The sequence below is a fragment of the Suncus etruscus genome, chromosome 17, assembly GCF_024139225.1.
Source record: "Suncus etruscus isolate mSunEtr1 chromosome 17, mSunEtr1.pri.cur, whole genome shotgun sequence".
Taxonomy (NCBI): domain Eukaryota; kingdom Metazoa; phylum Chordata; class Mammalia; order Eulipotyphla; family Soricidae; genus Suncus; species Suncus etruscus.
The window spans coordinates 24,209,511-24,222,865 of record NC_064864.1 but is presented as its reverse complement, the minus strand read 5'-3'; the positions used below and the strand labels follow the sequence as shown (position 1 = coordinate 24,222,865).

Genomic DNA, 13,355 nt, shown 5'->3' with positions numbered 1-13,355 from the left:
GTATCCCCTTTGATCAAAGTTTCGATGCATGAGAAGTTAACTTGTTCACTCTTTTTAATTGCATGATGCTTTACATCTCTGAAATAACAGGGGTGAGGTAAAAGGATTGTAGCATACATGTATCAAGGGGCCTTTGGCATGTTCTCATAGGAAGATGGCCAACATAAGAGGGAAGAGGAGGCAAGTTCATGCAAAAGTGGTTACAGGATGACCAAGTGGTTACAGTGACCAAGGATCTGAGGAGCAGGTGAGGCAAGAGGCATAGTAAAGCATAAAAGATGCTTCACCCAACTCTCAAGTAAGATGGTAACCCAGTTTTTTCACACTTGTCCCCAAAGTCTATCCATCCTTTTGCTTTCACCAAATCCAATGCTGCTAAATTGCAATACCTCTGAGTTCCCACATGGGGATTTGAACCCAAGTCTGCATGTCTCTAGAGTTTATAATGATCCCAACATAATATGTTACTCTCTGTATAAGCTCATAAGTGTGAAACATGAGTATATACACACAGATATACCAGCCCTGCGCATTTTTTGAGGAGTTATTGGGAGAGTTTTCTTCCTTTTATAAGGAGCACACTAAAATTAAGAAGAAAGTAATATCAAAATCAAAAGTAATAGAAGGGCATTTTGACTAAGCTGAATAAACAGGGAAAAACCTAGAGAGAAAAGATCTCACCAGAAAACTATAAACTAGTTTTGGATCACTAATTCATTCTGAAGTCTAACAAATCTGTAGTAGATGAAATTGCTGCCTCAATATCACCAGATATGCTTCCAGGACAGAAAAAGCAGCACAAAAAGAAAAAAAAAATAAAATGTGGAGCTCCAAACATTAAGTAATTCCAATCATAACACCATAATGAACATCATAAAAGAGCATCTGCATCTCCCTTTGCAGTATTTCTTCTATGATCTCTGTGACTTTATTAACAGTGACAAGTAGTAAATAAGTGACATTGCTAATTGATGTTGGAAAACTTTCAAGAGTTTAGCCACTTTACCAAACATTTGCTTGACATAGCCTCATGTTAACTTCAAGTTCAGCACCGGGATTATTTTGCATGGTTGAATTTTGATGCTTGTGTGCTCTAAGAGCTCAGTTTAGACCAGCCATGGCAACTAGATTCCAATGTCACATTTAAATTCTTCATGAAAAGAGCCGCATTAGCTGTTAACAATTTCTGTCCTGGATCCTATGTTAGGGACCATTAAAACATATATCATATATTTTATATCCTTGAAATAGTCTTATCTAATTAATACTCCTGATATATTTTGGGGTCTTCAAAAAATCATCACATTGGTGCAGCAAAGTTCCTAGTTGAGTTCGGAAAAGGGATGCCCAAGGAAGTCCGTTTGTAAGGGGCAAAACAATTATTCAAACAATAAGTGGTAGTCTGGTGGGCTGTCCTTCTGTCCACAGGGTTGCTGTAGCAATTCTCCTCCTGAAACAGTGATAATTTCCTCCTAAAATGTTGGGGGAAAGGTAAAATTACTAATAATCAAAAAGTAAATTGATATCTACCAGAGAGATATTGATTTAGAACCTTAAAGAATCTATATTCCTGCTTCCTCATCACTCAAATTTTGAGAAATGACAGGTGTAGAATGATTTTTAAAAAGAAACAAACCTAAAAGACAGACAATACATTTGTTGTGCATTTGCTTTGTCCAACCTGGGTTTGAACCACAGCTCTACATATGGTCCCTGCCAGGAGTACTCCTTTAGTACAGAGCAGGAGTAAACCCTGATCATGGCGGGTGTGTCCCCCACCCCAAAAATAGAAGGTAATGTTGTCGAAGAGTTCATGTGGGGTAGTGGCAGGAGCAAGAAGAGAAAATGTTTAGGGGGACCTCAATATCAGAAGTCTTTGCCCCAACAATTAAGAGATGAATCAGTTATACATACATTCCTTGAAGGCCAAAGAGACCCAAAAGTTAAGACTGGTTATACCCAAAATACAAGCTACTCTCAACTCTAACAGATCAAATATGGATTTGATAAACAAGGACTAAATCAACAGATGGAAACAGAGAAAATTAAAAGTTTAATGACCAGGAGTTGGAATGACACTACAGCAAGTTTGGTGCTTGCATTCAGCAGATCAAGGTTCTATTCCCAGAATTCTGTATGGTTCCCCAAGCACAGCCTTGAAAAATTCCTGAGAGCAAAGCCAGGAATACCCAAGCACTGTCAAGTATGGCCCCAAAACAAAAACAAAACAAACTTAAGTTCAATGGTCATCATGTAGCCCAAAATGTAGTTAAGGAAAACAATAACTATCAAAGAAAGACAGAAAACTCAGCAGTAGAATGGATTCCCAAGGAAACATCAAGTTTGTTATACAAACAGAACCTTTAAGAGATGTATAGTAATAGGCATAGCAAAATAAGAAAATAAATCATTCATGAAACAAGAATGACCTATTATTTCCAAAGAAACAATTATATATCCTAGGATTGAAAAGGATGCCCATTTAAAATAAAAGAAAAAAATTTCAACAGAAGAACTGAGAAACTAAATGGACATAACGAAAGAGCAATACAGTGACTGAAAGAATTGGCCCATCAATAAGAAAGAGACATGTAAGTAGAAAAATGGACAAAGGAGATGAATAGACTATTTACAGAAAGATGTCCAAGGGGCCATTAAACATCTGAAAAGGTCCTCAGCTTCTGTAATAATCAGAGAAAAACAAGCTAAAAAATAAGCAGCCTATTTGATGGATCAATATTAAAAATGACTGATAATCCCCAACAGCACCATGGGGCAACAGTCTCATACAGTTTTGGCAAGAGCATAAATTGGTGCTACACTTTTTGGAGGGCAAGTTGGCAGAGATTTTCAAATTAAAATGTGCATAGTCTTCCATTCAGTGATTTCCAGATCAAGAGCTCCCTCCTGGAGAAATATTTACAGTGTGACCAAAGTAACATATTAAAAAATTCTCTGCAGCAATTTGTGGTAAGAAAAACCTCAGAGCAGCATAAATGGCCAGCTAAGGGACAATGGAAAACTAAATTATACATCCATACCATACATCCCCTAAGGCTTTGCAAGGATGTACATTTATTGGTAGGAAAGATCTCAATGTCATGTTTCAGTTTCATTCAACATGCCTGAGAACATTCAAATGTCTGAGATCTTATCACTTTTCACTGAGGTCTCACTGAAGTCTAAGTAATACTAAGAGTTAGGCACCGATTTATTAAAGCCTTTACTCTAAAGAGCAAATTGAGACATGGAAGCAGTTGCCCAAAGTTGCTCACATGAAGCTGAGATTTAAAGCCTGTCAACTTTATCCCAAAGGACATGACTTTTTTAATTTATTTTATTTTTACTATGCATGCTTTAAAAAAATAAATTGCTGAGATTTTGATAAAGAATTACTCAATCTGTGTGCAAAATAACTAAACTATGGCAGCTGGGGGATGATATTGTAGTTAAGGCAATATGCCCATCATGCACTTAACCCACATGATCCCCCGAGCATGGCTGGCTTGTGCAACCATGCTGGTCTCTGAGCACTTTCTATATGGAGCCCTGAAGGTTCCAGAACCACTAGGGCAGCCTAAGTATCCCCAACACTGTAGAGCTCCAGCAGTATCTCACTGAACCAATAGCCCTATTTTCATATAAATTTTCATTCTGGGGCCCGGAGAGATAGCACAGCGGCGTTTGCCTTGCAAGCAACCGATCCAGGACCAAAGGTGGTTCGTTCGAATCCCGGTGTCCCATATGGTCCCCCGTGCCTGCCAGGAGCTATTTCTGAGCAGACAGCCAGGAGTAACCCCTGAGCACCGCCGGGTGTGGCCCAAAAACCAAAAAAAAAAAAAAATTTATTCTGAAAATCACTGGTGGCAACCCTGAATTACCTGCATCCAGGGAAGCCCCCTAAATAAAACAAAATTAAATTCATATTTTTAAAATAATAAAACCATTAACATAAAACTCAATAAAATTCATTTTTAAATACATTTTAAAATAATAAAACCATTAACGTGGAAATATTTCTTAAATTTCTAACAGAGTAGATACCCAGAAAGTAGCAAATTAATATTTCAGGATAGAGAATGGATACAGAATTTGAATAAAGGATGCTTCCACTTTATATTATATGTGAGTCGTCTTATGATGCAAATTAATTACATAATTAAAAATCTAATTTATAAAAGTTGGCATCAAATTTCCACATGGGCCTGCATGAGAGCTCTCTTTGGTGTTAGAAACTTTACTGCCAGACTTAAACCTTAAATTGGGGCGAGAAGAATTGTTAAAGGTATCTGATCTCTCCTGCCATGCAGGAGAGATGTCTCAAGTGTCTTAGAGATGAACATTAATACTCCCAGAGAGATGGAACTTATCACTACTCAAACCAGCCTGTCAATTTGGAGCAACAATGCAGTGGGCAGGGCACTGGCCTTGCCCAGGGCCCACCCAGGTTAGATCCTCAGCTATCTATATTGTGATATAGGAGTGATTCCTACGTGCTAAGCCAAAAGTAATTCCTGAGCACCCCCAGGATTTGAGTAACCCAAAAGCAAACCAAAAAAGCAGCTTGTCTTGAATGGAAAAAGCAGGCTGTATTACAAAAGAGCAAAAGCACAAACCTCAGAGTCTCACAGCCTGGTGTCTGGTCCTAGTAGGTAACCTAGGCCTTGCTAGAATGAGCCACGAAAACTTAGACAAGCTGCCCTGGTTTTCCTGATCTGTGAAAAGGCATTGTCTACCTCCCTCTCAGAGTTAATGTAAGGATTAAATGTGACATGGATATAGGGCAATAGGCAACTGAAGGCTTAGTTAAGGCTAGAAAGTAACGGTGTAATTCAAGAAATGTTTAACTTTACCCCTGGGTATCTGTGTGACCTCTGGCAGATTATTTAGTCTCAGTTCTTGAACCAGAGAAGTGGCCAATTTCCACACATTCCCTCCCATTCTACTTTCTATAGTTGTTAAAAGGCTCTGACAACATTAAGAAATCTGCCTTGATCCAGGGTACTGAAATTTTCCAGTGGTATTTTTACCTGCTGCCTAAGTATTGGTCTGGTAATGGGGCCTCTTCTCCGTGTGTTCTCTACTTATAAAAACCAAGATAGGAGCGCTCTCTAGCGGCCAGAGATATTATACAGAAGTTAAGACACATGCCTTGCATGTGTAAACTATGGTTAGATCCCAGGCATCACAGGCTCTGAACACCACCACCTTGTAGGGCCCTACATTGAAACCCTGATGGCTGAGAATTGCCAGGAGGGCCTCCAGATACCCTGAGCCTTGCTTGGGAGACCCACCAACCCCCAAAAAGAGCTCTCTTTGAAGTCTTGAGTAAATTTATCAAGAAAAATCCATGTAAATTCAAACCTTACTATACTAATAGCAAAAGTCAAGGAGTAAAACAGTCATATAATTTTGCAACTTTTCCTCCATGTGTAAAACTCAGGTCGGCCTTCAAACTACCACAAGTCTGGGATTTCCCTTGCTCCTAGGTTACTGAGTTCCACCTTTTGCTTTCTCTGAATAACAAACTGTCTGCCACACCGCCATAAACTCAGAAAGTGCCTCTCTCTTGACATACATTGTTTAGAAAACATATCTTCCTCCATGTAAAACCCCCAGAGGTGGAATAAACAATTGCTGCAAAAAAAGCACTTCCATTCAGGAAAGAGTTCCAGAGTTCTGCTCTGTGCCTCACACATAGCTAAGCATTAGCTACAAGTCCCACTTTGAAAACTAGAGGTCAGAGAGATGAGGTGTCCTTTAGGATCACTCATTTGCTAAAGCTGCAGTTGAACATGACTAAAAAGCTTCTGTGGCCATGGGTTCTCTGCTGGACTTGAAGCTCAGTCTAAGACTCTCAAGTGAGCTCAATGAGTGAAGGAAAAATGTAGACCTGGACAGAAAGAAGGCTGGTCTATCAGTTCCTAAAAACTGATGGCAAGAAGCAAGCCAGTCATTCAGGTGGAAAGAGACCTGCGGACCAAGATAAACTCACCTCATGAGCCAGAGAGGAAGCCAGAAAATAAGAGTAAATACCAGAAGCTGGTCCCCACACCTCTCATCTCGTCTACTCTGTGACTAGGTTCTAGGACCCAAAGCCCTTTTAGACTGCCTGCTCCCCTCAACCCCATGCCTTGTAATGACTACAGCCTGACTTGCCCTCAGCTGAAGCTTCTACCATGCTCTAGCCCCAGCACCCCCAAAGTTGGCTACCTTGTGGAAATCAATGAGGTCCGTGAGTGTGGCATGGCGATTGGGGTCCACTCCCAGAAAGCTGTAAAAATCTCCAGAGGCATCCACCATAAAATGCTTAAATCCTTTTTGCAGGCGGTAGGAGAGGGTGTAACCCCAGATTTTCTCACTGACCCGCACCAGAAAGGCTCCCTCGGTCATGTTCTCCAGGAGATCTTCTGCATCTTCTCGGCTAATAATTCCTGATTGGAAGATAAAATGGAGACATTAACAGCTCCTACAAATTCTCCTCTCCTCCACTCATCCTGCCCCTCAGCCTCTGGGGTTATGGGGAAGAAAGGGGCCTCCAACGGTCTCTGTGCTTGTCTCTTCCCCTACAAGGTGTTCCACACAAAGAACACAGCCTGTCCCAAAGCACCAGCTTAAAGCCTGGGAGCAGTTTCTGGTAGGATCTGGGGGTAGCAGACTCTCCTCCAAACCCAGCGACACTAATTTGGATTAATTGAATAAGAAAAAAAAATCCACAATGAGCAGGAATTATAACATATATCAATTACAAATGCAAGTCCACAGGCATTGCCTGGTAGAAGCCCTTCAAAGGCCTGATTTAATGAGGCCAAAATGACTCCAAGTGCCTCCTCTGTTATCATTCAGTCCCTGTGAGCACCACTTCCCCTTAGGAAGTCAAAGAACTTTTTCCATCTGCCTATACACACAAGGCCAAGGGTTTCTTCAGAGGGGCACAAAATCAAGCTTCATTTCAGCTCAGAGAACAACTAAGTTTCTCAGGTTCTGCGGTCCAACACAAGATGAGTCAGGGCTGGCTTGGAGTTATTTTGTCAGTGGGAAATTACCCCAGAATTGTGAGGAGAGCAGGATGGTGGGGAGAAGAAAGGGATCAAACCCATCTCTCCTCGGCCTGGCTATGTGTTATCCTCAACTAAGCCCTCAACATACCCCATTGTCCTTTGCCAGTTAAGTGAGTATGTTGGGGGACAGTATCTTGGTTCAAAAGGCATACATATATACATATATATAACACAACCTTCACCAGTGCAACATTCCCATCACCAATATCCCAAGTGTCCTTCCTCCCTTTTTATATATATAAAAGAAAAGAAAAAAGAAAAAGAAAAGAAATGATAAGGTCTCCCAATGCTTACCACAGACTGTGTTCTTTACACTGACTGTATAGAAAGAGGAAGTACAGTAAATGCACTCCATATACACCTCAACCCAGGCCCTTTGCCTTGTCTGTATTGTGAATGGGGAAAAATAAAAATAAAACAAAAGGCATAGCACATGCCCAGCATGGGTAGGCTCTAGATTCGATCCATCTCTGGCATAGCTTGCCCCTCCCCATATTCAAGTACCAGCTTGTACAGCCCCAACACATAAACATTTGTGGAAAAACAGATGTGCAGGTGTTTTGTCAGGAAATTTGACTTCTAGTCATGGGGATACAGAATGATTAGAATTTTAAATTTCAGTGTGGAGACTGGAACAATAGCACAGTGGTAGGGCATCTGCCTTCCATGCAGATGACCCAGGACAGACCCATATCACCGGCATCCCATATGGTCCCCCGAGCCTGCCAGGGGCAACTTCTGAGTGCAGAGCCAGGAGTAACCTGAGTGTCACTGTGTGTGATCCAAAATCCAAGAATAACAATAATAAATAAATTTTCAGTGTGGGAGACTCAGGATGTAGCTCAAGTGGGAGAGTATTTGTCTTACACATGTGAGGCCCTGAGTTCAATCCTAGCACCAACAAAAACTATATGATTTTTATAATTTTTTTGAAAAATTTAATATGATTAGGGATGGAGATGTAGCCCAATGGTAGAATATATAAACTCCATTATGTAAGGCCCTTGTTTCTATCCCTGGCAACACAAAAAGCTTCAGCATATTTTTAAAAAGGAAAAGAAATATATGTATTGTATACTTCAGAATATGCTAACTATGCATTTAAAATTAACCGCTAAAAGACTGGCATTTAGAGTGGCCAAACAATGGTGATAGAAACCTGTAATGAGGGCTGGAGAGATAGCATGAAGGTAGGGCGTTTGCCTTACATGCAGAAGGATGGTGGTTCGAATCCCGGCATCCCATATGGTCCCCCGAGCCTGCCAGGAGCGATTTCTGAGCATAAAGCCAGGAGTAATCCCTGAGCGCAGCTGGGTGTGACCCCCCCAAAAAAACAAAAACAAAACAAAAAAAAAAAAGGAAAGAAAAAAAAAACTTTTCACAAACATGAATAATCACAAAATAAGGACATTGTGCTTCCAGTTTTACTCAATTAAAAATCTCACTAAACTAGACACTACGTTATTTCTAGATTGATAGATAAGCAGCAAATGAAGCAAGGGAGTGATGGGCAAAATGTTCAGAGCAGGGATTACATCTGGAGGAAGGAAATGAGCTACCATGCAGAAAGGAACAGAGTCCTCCAGAACCAGAAATTTTCCTAATTCCTTGCACTTATGTCATGTCATTTCATTCCTCTAAACTGTTTGATAGTAAACATCACTTCATACTGTTGCTCTGCAGCCCCCACACACATGGCTGCTATGATATTCACTCCAAATCAGTCCAGGTCCTTTGGGAGATGAGGAAGTGATCAGCTAATGGGAACAGGGCCTCTAATGAGCTCTAAATGTCAAAGCTGGCTGTGTGAGTCTCTGGAGCAAAGCTTTCGCTCCTGACCCCCCTCGGGAGAGTTTTGTTTAATTCATTAGGGGATATACCAAGCACAGGTAATGCTTAATATCTCAGGTAATTCTAATCTGTAACTAGGCTTGAGACTTGCTGAGCTGGAGGATAAAAAGATTTCACAGGCCAGGATTGGCAGAGACTTTAAAAGTGCTTTTCACATTCTAAAAGCTCTTTTATTCAAAGAAATGTCTTGAAGTAGGAGTTTTACTAGCTACTCCCAAGGACATGCTGGAGAAGGCAGGAAAGAGCTCTGGAGCAGAAAAATGGGTGCTTTCAATCCTTCTTCTGAATCCTAAATCCCAAACAAATTAAGATGTTAACTAGGGGTCCTGGAGAGATAGCACAGCGGCGTTTGCCTTGCAAGCAGCCGATCCAGGACCAAAGGTGGTTGGTTCAAATCCCGGTGTCCCATATGGTCCCCCGTGCCTGCCAGGAGCTATTTCTGAGCAGACAGCCAGGAGTAACCCCTGAGCACCGCCGGGTGTGGCCCAAAAACCAAAAAAAAAAAAAAAAAAAGATAGTAACTAGGTGCCAGAGTAATAGCACAAGGGTAAGGAGTCTGCCTTGCACGCAGCCAACATCGGATGGACCCAAGTTCGATCTCCAGCATCCCATATGGTCTCCTGAGCCTGCCAGGACTGAGCACAGAACCAGGTGTAACTCCTGTGTACCACCGGGTGTGGCCTAAAAAAAAAAAACAAAAAAAGGTAACTAGGTTCTGGAGAACCTAATAAGGAAACTTCACCTGGATAATGAATGAAGCCACAATCAAGTAGAAATGCTATTTTTGGAGAACAAGTTTAAAGATGGGGGGAATGCCTATATCCCCCACAAATTCCTGTCAGACATGGAAGGAATCCAAATTTACAACCATGTTCTGGAGCAGGGTGTAGATCATGGGGTAGAACAACTCTGATGTCTGATTGCAGAATCTTGATTAGTTTCTAGAGAATTTTGGACACCATTGGTCTAGCTAGAGCGCATGTCCTTTGGCCCAACATTTCCAAAGGGGCTGCAGAAGGGAAAAATATCATCAACTGGACAAACTAATAAGTCCAGGCTTGTAGCTGCCCTCCCAACACCTGTCAGCGTCACAGGCAGGCATGGTCCCTCTTTTCTGCCACAGTTTCCTGAGCACAAACCTCCAATCTTCCTGACACCTCCTTTACTCCACTCCCTGCCTTCCTTGCAGATGCTCACAAACACCATCAACAAATTCATGTTCACTATCAAAATATTTACTCATCGACGCTAATCGGCGGCAGTCCTAGAAAGGAGAGACACTTCAGGCATCCTTTCCAAAGATGCTCTGCTCTAATGGGTCCATAAATCCACAGCTTAGCAGACCGACAGCCAAGGAAGGAACCAGTTCCCAGCTCCCCCACTGCATTTCCATACCACTCCCTGAACTCATTAGCTCGGAATTGAGCCTAAGTAACCAAATGAGCCCCTTTTATTTCTCCACAAGGGCTTCTCCTGACAAGAAAGAGAAGCAAGCAGGCCAGAGAGGAGTTACTTTTTTTTTCTATTTTATAGATCTCCATTTATCCGATGGACGTATTTCTTAAAGCTTTCACTGCAGCTACGCCTCACCAGCTGACAACTCCTCCATTACTGCGTAGCTATTTCTCATTCGTTTTTGTGACTTTTCTTTCTTATTGCCATACTTTCCAGATGATATCATTACGAAGGCTGGGATTATTAAGCTCTCTGTTCTCCACGATTTTTCAAAGCACTCTAAAGCCACGGAGATTGTGATGAATACATTCAAAGGCCTTCATCTTTTATAACTTCGAGTGAAATTTAACCATGGTTAACTGCTGAAACGAGGCTTTTACTGGACAAGCTTCTTGTTCCTACAAGAGGCAGACTACTGTGTCTACAACTGACCTGCCAGACTTGAATTATCTGTGCTTGCTGTTTCTGACAGAAGGTTGCAACCACCCAGGAAAATGACTTTGGAAGACTGGCTATGCAAGGATGCTGGAGAGCACAAGCCTTAACTGGGTGTATAAATTGTTTGAGTCAAGCTGGCTTCACTGACAACTATACAAGAAGAGTGACAGCTTCTCTGTTTCTGGGGTACAGTGACTCTGTTTGGTCCTCAGGGGTCCCTCTGGAGATGGGACAGGGACTTTCTTTTAGGAAGCCACCTCCTCACTTCTTCTGTGCAGGTGTAATAGGGCAATAAGATGAAGTCGCCCAGTTCAAACAGGTTGTGGAATTCAAGCTAAGTTCATTTCTCTGGCCATCACTATTGATAGGACATTGGTCTGTAACTAAAACAAAAACAACCAGGAAGAATGGCAGGACTAATTCTGGACCTGTGGTAGAGGTAAAAGGCATTCTCTCTTTCACTAAATCCGAACCTACAAGAACAGAGACTTGAGAACACAACTGGTACATTGCTTAAACATCAAAACAGCATGGAGTGCAACATAGCTGAGAGAAAAAATGAGAGATATTAGAGGAGCTAAAATTGTAAGCTCTCTGGGTCCAGGAAAGCCTAAATCTGACCATACCTTTGGGGCTTTTCAAATCATTATATGAGCCAAGACATTAGGTGAATCCATTGTTGTGAGAACACAACATTAGCTGTGGATTTTCTACACTTGTGAGACATGAGGAACAAAGCAACAGGACATGTGAAAACAATACTATCAAGATACAGGGGCTGGAGCAATAGCACAGCAGTAGGGTGTTTGCATTGCATGCAGCCAATTCAGGACGGATGGTGGTTCGAACCCTGGCATCCCACATGGTACCCCGAGCCTGCCAGGAGCGATTTCTGAATATAGAGCCAGGAATAACCCCTGAGCGCCGCCGGGTGTGACCCAAAAAACAAACAAAAAAAGAAAAGAAAATGAGAGACAGTAAACACGGGGTGTTGCTGCTGGTGAAAGGCAGAATGGCATTTGCAGAACAGAGCCATCTCAAGGTACTGAAAGGACACTGCTGCACAAGTGCCCCACAAATGTGGAAACAGGCCTTGAAGAACTGGGGATCACTGTGAATTTTTTTTGTTTGTTTTTTGGGTCACACGTCGCAGTGCTCAGGGGTTACTCCTGGTTCTACGCTCAGAAATCGCTCCTGGCAGGCTTCGGGGACATTATGGGGTGCTGAGATTTGAACCACTGTCCTTCTGCATGCAAGGCAATACCCTACCTCTATGCTATCTCTCCGGTTCCCACTGTGAATTTTTATTACTTCAAAGTTCATGAGATAAAAAAAAAATGTTCATGAGATCAGGAAATTTCTTGCATATATTCAGCACATACTCTGTACTAGGTACACAACCCTCCCCCTAAATAAAAACTTAATAATCATTATTGAGACTTTTTTTTTTAATTGAGACATTTTTTAAGACATGGGGATCCTGCCTCCTAGTGCCTGGAGCTTGAAAACTCAACAAACCCCCAAATTAGAAAGTCCCTGTTGAGTTTGTTTGGCTTTTGAGGCCACACCTGGTCTTGCTTATGGGGCTATTCTTGGCTCTGTGCTTGGTTCTCAGGGGCCAAATGTGGTGCCAGAGATTAAATCTGGCCAACTGTATGCAAGGCAATCACCTTTCTCCTGTCCTATCTCTCCAGTTTAAAGAATGTGCTGTTTTGGTTTGTTAGTTTGTAGGTTTGTGTGTTTACAAGTCCCAGGTTAATTCCATTTATTGTGTGAAGATTCAGCAGTCTGTATGGTGATTAGATGGCACTCTTGAGGAATTCTATGAGAGAGTGGAGCTGGGCACCAGAGCAGATACTTTGCTCAGCCAGGAATTACCCAGGCACTGTCGGGTGTCTCAAAAGCAATAGTTTTTGGGGGCCAGAGCGATGACACAAGCTGTAGGGCATTTGCCTTCCACGCAGCTGACCTAGGATGGACCAAGGTTCAATCCCCCATTTCCCATATGGTCCCCCAAGCCAGGAGCAATTTCTGAGTGCATAGGCAAAAGTAATCCCTGAACATCACCGGGTGTGGCCCAAAAACAAACAAACAAAAAAAAGCAATAGTTTTCTCCCCTTGCTCCAAGGAGTGTTCTGGAGTGAGAAGAAATCAACCTTTTGAGCACTATGTGCCCCAACAGTAACCTAGTCTTTAGAACCTCTAGTGCCCCAGGTGGCAGCTAGAAAAATCGCATTAGAGACAAGAACACCAGACTCCAGAAGCCAGACTGCCAAGATTTGGATCCCACTCCCGTTTCCTAAGAGTGAGTGTGGCAAGTTAGTGGCACCACTTCTTCATTCCCTTTTGCTTATCAGTGAAAAGAGGTTAATTAAGAAGCAACATAAGGGGCCCAGAGAGATAGCACAGCAGTGTTTGCCTTGCAAACAGCCAATCCAGGACCTAAGGTGGTTGGTTCAAATCCCGGTGTCCCATATGGTCCCCCGTACCTACCAGGAGCTATTTCTGAGCAGACAGCCAGGAGTAACCCCTGAGCACCGCCAGGTGTAG

At 42.2% G+C, this 13,355-nt stretch overlaps 1 protein-coding gene and 1 non-coding gene across 3 annotated transcripts in view; one reads left to right on the top strand and one right to left on the bottom strand.

Annotated features, from left to right (window-relative positions):
* Nucleotides 1-1,379: 1,379 nt before the first annotated feature.
* SH2D4B (SH2 domain containing 4B) overlaps nt 1,380-13,355 on the bottom strand; it is a 77,550-nt gene continuing 65,574 nt past the window's right edge. The window contains exons 7-8 of one of the 2 annotated variants that reach the window (XM_049790702.1): nt 6,214-6,434; nt 1,380-1,472 (exon numbers count right to left, since the gene is read on the bottom strand). In XM_049790702.1, coding sequence (XP_049646659.1) covers nt 1,380-1,472; nt 6,214-6,434 — 314 coding nt within the window. The remainder of the gene's footprint in view (nt 1,473-6,213; nt 6,435-13,355) is intronic. The other variant, XM_049790703.1, reaches the window with a different exon arrangement.
* On the top strand, nt 7,339-7,471 carry LOC125995573 (small nucleolar RNA SNORA51). The gene has a single exon (XR_007491072.1). It is a non-coding gene; the product is annotated as a small nucleolar RNA SNORA51 (small nucleolar RNA).